The following is an 11,983-nucleotide window of genomic DNA, read 5'->3' on the forward strand; positions in this document are numbered from 1 at the left end:
TTGATATATAAAAAACTAATTGAAACTACAAGGAAAGCTTTAATACTTGTTTTAACAATTTTAATAATTAAACATTTACTAATCTGATTTGTTTAATCACAGAATAGCATGATTGATTATGTCGGGTTAAAGTAAAAAATATATACAGCTAATAATGTGTATATAAAACTAAACTCATTTATAAATTAAGAAGAGAAAAACATTTAATATATTTACATATGTGTGTTTATATTCACAAAAATCTGAAGATATAAGTTCTTTATATCTTCAAAGATTATATAAAATATTTAATTTAATACAAAACAGATACTATATGTATAGCACATTTTTATCATATATTTAGTTTATAATGAACAATATCTGCTGAAGAATTTTATTCAATTTGTCTCAAATTGTTACAATTTTCATTTAAAAAAAATAAACATTTCCATATAAATTTTTAAATATAACACACATAATTTTAAAATTTTTAGTTATAAAATATATAAGATAAGTTTTAGCTTGAATGTAATTTATTTTTGAAAATGCTTCAATGAGAGATACAGTCAGCTTATTACATACATACATATCAATATCTATCAACTTAATTAATGTAAAGTTATGTATATACAATACGCCTCATGCATATAATCTAATTTTATTTCTCTCATTGCAAAAATAATGTAACTAATTAATAACACTCGCATGGAAGGGATAAGTAGCTTTTTTTTTTACTTAATTGAAGTACACATTGACATTACAATGAATGTAATTTGTTTCAAAATAAAATTGTAACATTACGTGAATATCACTTGAAACAATAAGGGAAACAGAAAAGCACTGTACTGTTTCATGAAAATCACAATGTAAATCATAATAAAGATGGATATTTTAACATATTCTGCAATACATAACTTTATTCGACGTCACATATTTATTTTTTTTTTGTATTTTTAATACCTATCCAAAAAAGAGACCCATGTGTTTTGCTCCATAAACTAAAACGTTGAAATTGAAATGTTGAAAAGCGATGCTAACAATTATTACTTTGAGTGTAACATAAAAATATCTTATCTAACGTCGATCCTTAAACAAATTGGGCACAAAGGATCGCTGCGACTGAAAACCATAGTTTGATTGCCATCCAACGTTGGTTCCAACGTTGGGTCCAACGTTGGTTCCAACGTTAGAGCCTCCTTGCCAATTAGATGATGGTGCCTTCTTATTCGTATCGTTTAGAGGTAACCAGCGCGTGTCGTTTATGCTCGGATTATTACTGTTTTGGCATAACGATTTCGCTGGAAATGTTTGCGACTTGTTTTGCCAATTATCTTTAGATTTAGCCCAAGAATCCCCCTTGTCAGCTTCTCTAAACCAATTGGTCGACGATGTAGCCTGATTCGTATCGTTCCACCTTTCCTTCGACCCAAGATTGCTTTCATCGCCCCAGGGATCCCTCGCGTCTTCCGGAAGGTCGTTCCAATCATCTTTGTCACCTTGATTCCAATCGTTAGATTGCTGTTGTTCCCATCGCGGCTTGTTTGTATTCATCCACGGCTCCTTGTTGCGGCCACCTAAACTTTCCTTGCCCCGATTCCAATTTTCACCACTGGTTCCCGATCTAGATGGACCGGACCATCTATTATCCGAAGTCTGCCATGATTCTTTCATACTGGGTTTTGGAAGCGACTGCTTCGCATTCCACGAGTTTCCATGAGATGAGGAATCTCTGATATCCCAGGACTTGTCTTGGTTTGCTGGCTTGCGATATCTATCATTATCAGACGAAGGCTGCCAATTTCCGCTCGTTGTAGGTTGTCTCTCATTATGCCAAACGTTTTCCGGTCTTTCGTTAACGGACCGTTGCCAAGTGCTGCTCTGTTCAATAGCGCCTCGACTTGGTATGTCCCACTCATCCGCAAATCTGTTTGGTGGCGAGTTTTGGCGCCTTGGAGGAGATAGCTGACGTCTTGGAGGCGATTGCTGCCGTCTTGGAGGCGAGGCATTACGTACATGTGATACTCGATGGGGCGAAAAACGTCTCATGGGAGGCGACTGATGCCGCGGTGGAATCATATCTCTTGATGGTCTTGATGGAGACATAATTCTGCCAACAGGCGACATAGGTCTTCTTTCCGGAGACGGCTGTCTCGCGGATAACTCATACCTCATCGGAGATATATGTCGTCCCGGTGGAGACAATTGTGGCCTTGGTGGCGACATGTGCCGTCTCATAGGTGACATTGACCGGCCTGAAACTGTCATTGGTCGCCTTGGTGGAGATATCGTTCGATTAACAATAATTGGTGAGAACGAACGTCTAGGTGGCGACATTTGATGTCTATCCTCAGATGGAGACATCATTACCCTTACTGGCGACATTGGCCGTCTCTGCGAATATTCTCGATGCGGCGGAGAGTCATGTGGTTGATACGGCCTATCTGGGGAAAGATGTCTTCTAGGTGGCGAGCTCGGGCGTCTCGGTGGTGATAGTAATGGACGCTTCGGTGAATATCTATCTGATGGTGGTGCTCGTTGTCTAAACGATAAATTCTGCTTTTTCATTGGAGAAAAAGGTTTTCTCACAGATCCTGTATCGTTCCAGCGATTTTTGTCAAAACTCTTATTTCTATTCCAAGAATTATCTTGATTTTGTTGTCTATTTTTGTAGTCAAATTTTTGAGAAAAGTTAAATTTGTTGTTATTAGGTTTATTAAATTTTTTTGCTTTTGGCATCACCATATTTGGCTCTAGTGGCGCTAGGTTATGATATTTTTTAAATTTTGGCTTGGGAACCTCGGTTTCTAAATATTCTTTGTTCGCTGTCGTGATAACAATAGCCTGAGCACGGGTTTCTTGTACAAATCGACCTTTCAAAAGAGGATCGTCATCAAGATCTTTTTTGGCTTGAGACTTTGGTTCCGGCTCAGGTGGTGCAATGCGATCCCACACTGAACGCGGCAATTGAGTTTGAAGTTTATTGGTTTGATCGAGAACCAAACTTAATACATTTTTTAATTCCTTAGCGGTCGTTGGGTCAACCATGGGAGATGGACCGCTCAACTTTTCTTTGGCTGCTTCAAGAATATCTCGACTTTCATTCACCTTCTGTATTAGATCTGTGTCAATTCGGTTACTCAATAATTTTTCTCTTAAATCAACTTGTTCTTTCTCCCTTGTTTTTTTCTCGAATAATGGATTGATGCGAAGTGTTGAGTTTTCATGAAGCCAATTCTTTTTCTTAACTGTAACATCTGATTAATAAAAAAAAATTGATTAGATGTAAGTATACAATAACTTTATATGTCTATTAGTTTTATACCACCAAACTTACCCTGTTGCCCCAATTTAAATCCAGGATTTTCGATTTTCTTAGATACTTTTTTTATTTCTATTATTTCGGGCGAATGGTCTCGCTTCAATTTTATTTTACCTTTTGGTGAACCTGAACCGCTTTTCACTGCTTTGATTGTCTTTTTTGCGAGTAACGCTTTGGTTTTTTCCACAAGTTCGGGTTTCGCTAATGGATTCTTTCTTAATTGTACATCAACATTTTCAGTTTTGTCATTATTGATTATTTTCTCTAAAGCCTTAGTGTTAGCCAACGACTTATTTTCTTCTTCTAGTATCTTGATAAACCACGGCTGCGTAAGCCTATGCATGAGTCTACGTTCCATTAGAATAACCACCTCGAAATGAGGTCCAGTAGGCAACGTATCGACGACACATGCTCGAATTGGCATGAATGGATGACCGAGCCCATTTCCCATAGGCCGTGCAAGTTCTAATATTGCTCGAACTGATTGTTTTGTCAATGTAGTGACCATTACAATACGACGAAGAGAACTGATTTTTCTTAAGCATGTCATTACTTCAATAGCTAAAAGATATCATAATTTAGAGTTTTATTATTCGTAAGTTGTAACCGGAATGCTAAATGTTATTGTTTAATCGCCAATAAAACTAATAATATTAAAAACCAACAAAAATCGATTTTGCGTACCTTTACCCATATTGGTGCCTGCATTGACTATACAATAAGTCATACGATTTTTATTGTGTAAATCACGCGCAGAATCTAGTTTTTCTACAACTTCAGGTGGAGATCCCATTATGAACGATGCATTGTATATGTTGTTCAATTCACACGTCATTTCAGCTTCTTCTATTTCCGAAGGTGAATCAACTCCTATCACTTCTCGACATTTCTGTTATAATGCAATGATAGTACATTACTCGTTCCATTAATTTGCTTAACATTGCGTTTATGTATATACATAACGCATGATGTTAAGAGTAATACGTCAATATGCCTCATTTGAGTTGTTTAATAATGCGCTTACATACATATTTTATGTAAGTTACGCAAGTACTTACAGATGCTATTGTAAGTCCAATTACGCCAATTCCACAACCGATTTCAAGTACTGTAACTTTTGGCGTGGGTTGAAGCATGTCCGAAACTGCTTTAGCTACATTCCATGCACCGGCAGCGTTACACCAAAAGTTTGTCTTTGGCGCAAGCTGCACTTTTAGATTACCCACCATTTCGTCTAGAGCTTCTGCTCCCACTAAGAATGTTGTAACGACTTTATTGTCGCGTCTGAAACGAATGTGGTGAGATATGCAAATTTCTGCTATTTAGAGCGTAGTTTATCTTGTTTTTTTTTTTATCTAGGCTCTTACTTGTTCAACGATTTGCAATAGAGAGATTTGACATTACAATTCTTTCCAGGACCAGACTCATATGTCTGCTTTAAACGATCCATAATGCTAGGACCAATATTCTTTCCGGTTGCAAAGAGCATGAGTTCATCCTTGCTATTGCAACGTACTAACAAATACAACCATAGTAGTCTGTTATCTTGATCTACATTTTTTTTCATGTCAACATCCATAGATATGTTATCGGATGAATTCTCAGAAACTGTGTCTTCAGTCAAAGTTCTAGTTGTTTGAAGAAAATCTTCAAATATCTATGTACCAATATAATCATCGATATTATAACTCTTATATAATCCTTGTATTTAATATAGGTTATCTAATAAGTTATGCCTTTTTAGTAATAAAAAGTATATATATCTATATAATAGTGTTGGACAATATCTATTAAAAATAAATATAATTTAATGCGAACACCTTGTTGCGGCTCTGTGCCCTATCATTATTTATGTTTGATCAACCATGATCTCTCGTTGGACGGAGTATACATATATATATTATATACACATATATGTATACGTATATTTAAATTACATTATATATATACATATATATACATATATATATTGCTCATTTGCTACGACAATGACATAACTCAAAAATTGTCATCTTTGAACTGTTTGCAAAAGAAGGGTGAAAATTCAATACACTGAATGAAGAGCTAATTATAGCTAGATATTTTTGTTCTTCTACAATCAGTTATTGCACCAAAATCGCATTTAAAAGTATAATATTAAAAATAATAGGCTTGTACGTTTTCGCTGCACTTCTGAACTAGTGCAATAAGTTAGAATGAAACAAATATATTTTCTTTCATTCTAACTTATTGCACTAGTTTGGAAGTGCAGCGAAAACAAACAAACAAACAAACCTAATGATTCAAAATATTCAAACTTATTTTTTGGAAAATTTTGTTTTCTGTTATGTCATTGTTGTAGCAAATGAGCGATATACATATACATACATACATACACACATACGCATACATGACATATATACATACCTATACATATGTGTATATGTTTGTAATTATTAAACTATAAAAATATATCATATTATTTGTTTGTTGTATCATAAATTATTATCATTTGTTACTAATTTATCTCTTACAAAAGTTTATTTTACAAATAGATAAACTTGCACATCTGTCTATATATGGATCCAGCTTTTAATCAAATATATGATCTATATGGTAGATGTTAATAGCACATGATAAATTAGATAACATATTAGATAATTCTATTGTTTTGCATAATTAAGCATATATTATTTTATGTTTATTATTTATATCATATTATAGCATTATTTAAATCATAATATTTTCCAAATTATATGTATATTCTTTTTGATCATCTATATAACTGACTACATCTTCATTTGCGTTATAGTAAAAATAACTCTGATTATCAACGCATGTCATATATATATGTATCAATAGTCATATTTTTATCTTTTTTTCCCAAATAAATTCTTATCTATTTGATGCAAGTATCAAGAAGGTATTTTTAGTATATTTTTGGTATAAGGATAAATATATTGTACATTTTTTATATTTGTATTTTTTATATTTTTATAAATATTTATATTTTTTAGATTTTATGTATTTTATATAGTTTGTTCAATAAAAGAACATTTGTGTATCTTATATGATGGAAATTCCCACCAGGTACGTTTGCATTGCATTTATAGCAATATGCAAATTGAATTTTTATACATGTCCTCTTTCTCTTTTCCTCTGTTCTTATTTTATGCATATATATATGTACATATATTATATATACAATACAATTAATCATATGCATATTTCTTTATTAATTGCTATTATTGCTCTATTATCAATTGCAATGCAATTAGATTTCCAAAGGCTTTCTTTTTTTATTTATATATATATGTATGACTATTAATGTTATATACTTTTATAATACATATAACAATTCAATGTATCACCTTCGAAATGTGTTCTGTTATAATGTAGGTTTTATAGATGATTATTAATAAAATGGGATAAAGTATTTTGAACATAAGTAAATATCTTTCTTTTACAGTGTTTTTTTTACAATATATTAAATAGATTTAAAAGAGAGAAGAGTTACTCTATCTTTTTTTCATTTCACTCTATTTCATTCTATATATTTGTTTTATGTATTTGACATTATCGTTCATAATTATTCAAATTTCGTTTAGTTTTTACAGGATAGATGTTCACACACGTCTGCATGCGTATATGTTTTAAAAGCTGAAGATTTTGTTAATATTTTGTGAATAAATGTATAAATTGCATTCATATAAAAAATAGAAATTAATCAAGTTTTTGTTCGTTCTTTATTTTATATAAAAATTATATAAAGAAAAAAAACGAATAAACTTATTGTAATAAATTTACCTTGATCGCCTTTAATACAAAAGATGGTAATTCACTTGCATTATCGATACCCCCTATTCCAATTTGTTCAAGGTACCAGACTGTTTTGAAATTATTGCTAGAAATATCTGAATCGATCTCTTGTTTTATTATTGACTCCTTTTTTCTGCCTACACATATATACATACCATATTAGACATATATTACGTTTACGCGAGCGTTATTTCTGCAATAATTTACGATAATTCACTCTGCGTAAACGTGGAAACCCTCGTTTACGCGGAGTGAATTATCGTAAGTTACTACAGAAGTAACGCTCGCGTAAACATAGTAATATTCTACTGTATATTAATAAAGATCATTTTATTTATATAATTATTTATATTTGTGCAATATATCTTATTCCTTTATATAAGAAATCAATACAGAATATTGTAATGTAAATATATAAAGAAACAAAATGAAGTTCTTATTTACATATCAGCTCAAAATAAATTTATTATGTATTTATATGTAATTTCTTGCAGAAATTCTCTTATTAGAATAATATTCTGATAGGTATGAATAATGTTATTAATAATGTTAAATATGTAAATTATAAATCCTTAAATTAATTTAAAAAATTATCAAACGTATAAACTTACCAAATTTTTGAAATGTGTGCTTGCTTCAAACAAAGTATAATATAAAAAATTTCAAGATATTATTTTTGTACTTACACTGAAATTTCCATCGATTGGTATTTGGTTTCTTTAATGAACAACGTCGGATCGGATCTATCTTACATATAGGTGATCCTTCCATCCTTTCTGTTCTTTCTAACCATTTCTCATAAGAAGGATAAGAAACTGTTAACACTCGAGCTAACTTTGACAGTCTTTCCCTTAAAAGAGCATCTTTCTCTACAAGCTGGAAAAAAAATAATTTTCGTGTACAATAGGACAGTTTTTGTTTACAGTTTTACAAATTTTAATACATTTAGTTACAAAAATATAAGATTTAATATACCTTCATCTCATACCACTTGTGCTCTGCGAATTCTTCCTCGATCACTGTCACTTCTTTCTCTTCCTCCTGTTGTTCTCTTTCTTTGGTAAACAATTCGGATTGATCATTTTCCCTCATACACTCGTCTACACCAAAGGTTTCAGGATCCAACTCAATATTTTCTATCACGTCTAAATGATGCATTACATCTTCATCCGTTACTTCCTTTTGTCCATCAAACTGATCTAAGTTAATATCAGCAGTGAAATCAGTAGTATCATTGTTCGATTCCTCATCACAATCCATCTGAACCAATTTATCCATGTTGTTATCGTGAGATTTTATGCCACCTGCAACTTAATAAACATTTTATATTGCATAAGAAATGTCACACATATAAATTCATGTTTTCGGCGCTGCAAGATTTGACATGGTTATCGATACTTTTCTTGATCTTAAAATATAAGCAAAATTATTATCTATTTCTCAGTTTTTATAATACTCAAGCTATAATTATAGATTAGAATAATATATTTAATAGAATTAGTTATTAGCTGTAAACCCTGATAAAAATATTTTACTGAAATAATCTCTCAATTAACCTTATTTCATTATTACTCCATAAGTTTCACGATACCTAACCTAAAAGAAATTTTGTTATTACTTTTCAATAGTATAATTTAACTTTCCTTATATTTCACAATATCACGTTACATTTCATAAGAAAAATCACTATTCATTTTGAAGTATATTCAATAATTGTTCAATAACTTTTATTTCACTTTTCATCGATTTCATAGTATTTTCAGCGGATACCTCTGATGAAATATTTTGCTTAAAATACTAGGAAATTGATGAAAAGTAAAATAAAAGTTATTGAACAATTTTACTAAATATATTTCAAAATAAGTAATAATTTTCCTTATGAAATGTAATGTAGTACTGTGAAATATATAAGGAAAGTAAAATTATTGAAAAGTAATAACAAAATTTCTTCCATGTTAAATATCATGAAATTTGCTGAATTTAATTGCAAAAACAAAATTTTTACTAAAATATTGATGAAATAACAATAAAATGGGGTCGATTAAGATAGAATTTCAGTAAAATTTTAATATATTTTCAGTAAAATATTTCATCACAGACCATGTTCTACGAAAGTACGTTCTACAAAACTCCAGAATAATCTTCTGTATCTTACCAGCGTCAGCCTTGGAATCTTGTTGCGCTGTATCATCAAACTTTGGACAAGTTGCAACCTCCGCGGCCTCTGCCTTCAAATCTTTCGTCGTTTCAGGTGTCTCTACTTCCATGCATTCATCAATTACCTCGAAGTGCTCTTCTTTGTTTATAACTATCCCGGTATCTTCTATAAAACACATGTCAAATTGCATATAAGTACCAAAAAAATGATTATACTCATATGTATGTGGTTATGCCAATAAATAAGCATTTCATGAATATTCCGTTTCAAGTCGGTTTTATATATCTCGCAATCAGCTTTCGCGACAGCGTACAGAGACATTTACCCGTTAACGAGGAATCGTCCATGGCTCCAATTCGTGCGGAAACACGAGGTCGGCCGAATGCCACTTGCGGGCAAAAGGCTTTATCGTCTTCCGAGCTGCGAATGCTGCGATATCAACAATTACACGACCGTATGACGTAATACGGTGACTGGCAAGAGAAATCATGGAATAATTGGTCGTGCAGGCAGCAACGTGCAGCAACGTTAACAACAGCTTAGATTAGGAATACCCACACGTCTTCGACTGTTCGGTTGTTTACGAGAGGCAATTCTTAATTCTTACCGTTCGTGAGCTCCGCGTTTGAAAACGCGCATCAAACGAGACGCATCCACCGCGATCTTCGCCTACCGCTTTCGCTCGCAACGTTCTTGCACACTTCTTGCTAATCTTGCTTCGCACTCCCTGGTATCGAACGGATACCATGAAATATAAATGAATCTACAGGCCTAGCTTTTTGTCGCGACCCTAATACGCTATTAGCACTATTAGAAAAAAGATAGATGTATGATCGTCATGATCGAGCGTTGGAGAGAAACGAAGAGAAGATAGGAAGTAGGAAGTACAAAGAGAGCAACTGCGGAGTGCGTTAACGATTCTTCGAACTACTGCGTTCTTAAAAACATCGAGCTGTAACTTGTGGGAATTGTTATCGGCCGCGTTCAGCAGACACAACTGTTGAGTTCGTCTTATCAACACTCTGCGTTGATTGATTGGTTCTAAAAGTAAGGAGCCAATCACGTTCGACTGCTACTCAACGGCTTGGTCTGCTGAACGCGTCCATTCACGTCCATTTGTTAGATTAGTTTAATTAATAATTAATTAAAATCGAGAAACAGCATGCCAAATAATATTACAATAAAAATTACAAAAATTGCCTCGGATAAGTTTGAGCTTGATAAGTTCCTATTTAACCAATAAATATATTACTACGTTTGCGCGAGCGTTACTTCTGATAGTAACTTACGATAATTCTCCCGTTTACGCGGAGTAGATTATCGTAAGTTACTACAAAATCCCGTTTACGCGAAGGACGTATCGTAAGTTACTACAGAAGTAACGCTCGCGTAAACGTAGTGTACATATGTTTAGTAGAACAAAATGTTAATGTCATTTATCGCCTTGTGTACCTGATGCTAATTCGCTAGATCCAACAGTAATAACCAATCGCAGTATTATAGATATTTGATTTTTGTGCAAAATTATAAATCTTCTATCGGGAATTTTTCATGGATTTTTATAAAAAGGATATAATTCTACGTTCTCCAATCAAATTCAAAACTAGATTTTAACTAATATATATAATGTATATTACAAATACTGTTTCCTATAAAAGAAAAATTGTTCTATCCGTCCGGATCAATTATTATTTCTTTTGAAGTAAGGATTTGCAATATAAAACGGATTATAAAATTAAAATTAGAATCTATTGTTTTTTATTGGATTGTTGTGTGCAACAATTTTATATGTATTTAAGTGCGTAGGTTAGAATTGTCACGTCATAGACTGTGAAAATTAATCTGTTTAATTCTTTTTTTAATCTCATAATAAATATATACAGGAATAATTTTTTTCAATAGAAAAGGCCCAATTTCTTCAAAATATTTGTTCTTTTTATTACAATTATTAATATTTCACATTAGCAATTTATCCCAATATTATCTCTCATGTATTAATTTCAACGTGCACACAAACCTTTATAATTTACAGTTGTGCAACTCTTAAAAATGTTTTGCATTTTTGTTTGTTATAATATATATTTAACAAAATATTAATTCTAAGCGAATGATGACCTCTTTCTTGTATATCGCGTGTAATAATTCGGTGAATTCCTTGCATCAATCCCCGTTTCATATATCGTAAACTCCTAACCAATTGTAAAAAAAAGGCCTTCACACATAAAAACGCGTAAGAACGTAAAACGTAAGCGTAAGAAAATCGACCAATCCCAATCAAGTATTGTGCTGTCCGTAACCACAGTAGGGGAAAATACTTGATTGGGATTGATCAATTTTCTTATGCTTACGTTTTACGTTCTTACGGCATTTTATGTGTGAAGGCCTTAAGGGCCTTGGCACATAAAAAAAAAGTTTTTTTTATGCAGTTAAACTTAAGCAGTAAGAAAACAACGGTATGGATTCGCTACCGCTTAGGGCCGTGCCTTAAGTTCTTGACCGTGATTGGCTGATTTGCTTACCGCTTGAGTTTTACTGCTTAAGTTTTTCTATGCGTCCGGGCCTTAACGCAGAGAAAAATAAAGAGAGAGAGAGAGAGAGACTGTGCCTACTTTTTTACAACTTTTTCCGGTATACATATGTACATACACCATTGGAGGCACCAATGGCACCATGCGCAGAGGGTAGTTCGGTGCGTCTCGGTTGAAGGGCGCTTATATCGCCAGTACGAG

General features: G+C 32.6%; 1 protein-coding gene across 4 annotated transcripts; it reads right to left on the minus strand.

Annotated features, from left to right (window-relative positions):
• Positions 1-494: 494 nt before the first annotated feature.
• LOC143900280 (uncharacterized) lies at positions 495-10,123 on the minus strand. Of its 4 annotated transcripts, none has more exons than XM_077411442.1 (11): positions 9,862-10,123; positions 9,580-9,683; positions 9,252-9,419; positions 8,072-8,400; positions 7,783-7,972; positions 7,085-7,233; positions 4,666-4,955; positions 4,357-4,582; positions 3,983-4,187; positions 3,314-3,859; positions 495-3,233 (listed from the first exon to the last, which is right to left on the minus strand). In XM_077411442.1, the coding sequence occupies exons 1-11, from the start codon at positions 9,891-9,893 to the stop codon at positions 1,054-1,056; spliced, it is 4,419 nt and encodes a 1,472-aa protein (XP_077267568.1). In that variant the 5' UTR covers positions 9,894-10,123; the 3' UTR covers positions 495-1,053. The 4 variants fall into 4 exon arrangements, with proteins under 4 accessions (XP_077267568.1, XP_077267567.1, XP_077267569.1 ...); XM_077411441.1 differs by having other exon boundaries at positions 8,072-8,406; XM_077411443.1 differs by having other exon boundaries at positions 8,072-8,406; positions 9,580-9,727.
• Between the last annotated feature and the right edge of the window lie 1,860 nt (positions 10,124-11,983).

Source organism: Temnothorax americanus, unplaced genomic scaffold (assembly GCF_048541705.1).
Source record: "Temnothorax americanus isolate GAGA-0224 unplaced genomic scaffold, ASM4854170v1 Scaffold3, whole genome shotgun sequence".
NCBI classification, from domain to species: Eukaryota; Metazoa; Arthropoda; class Insecta; order Hymenoptera; family Formicidae; genus Temnothorax; species Temnothorax americanus.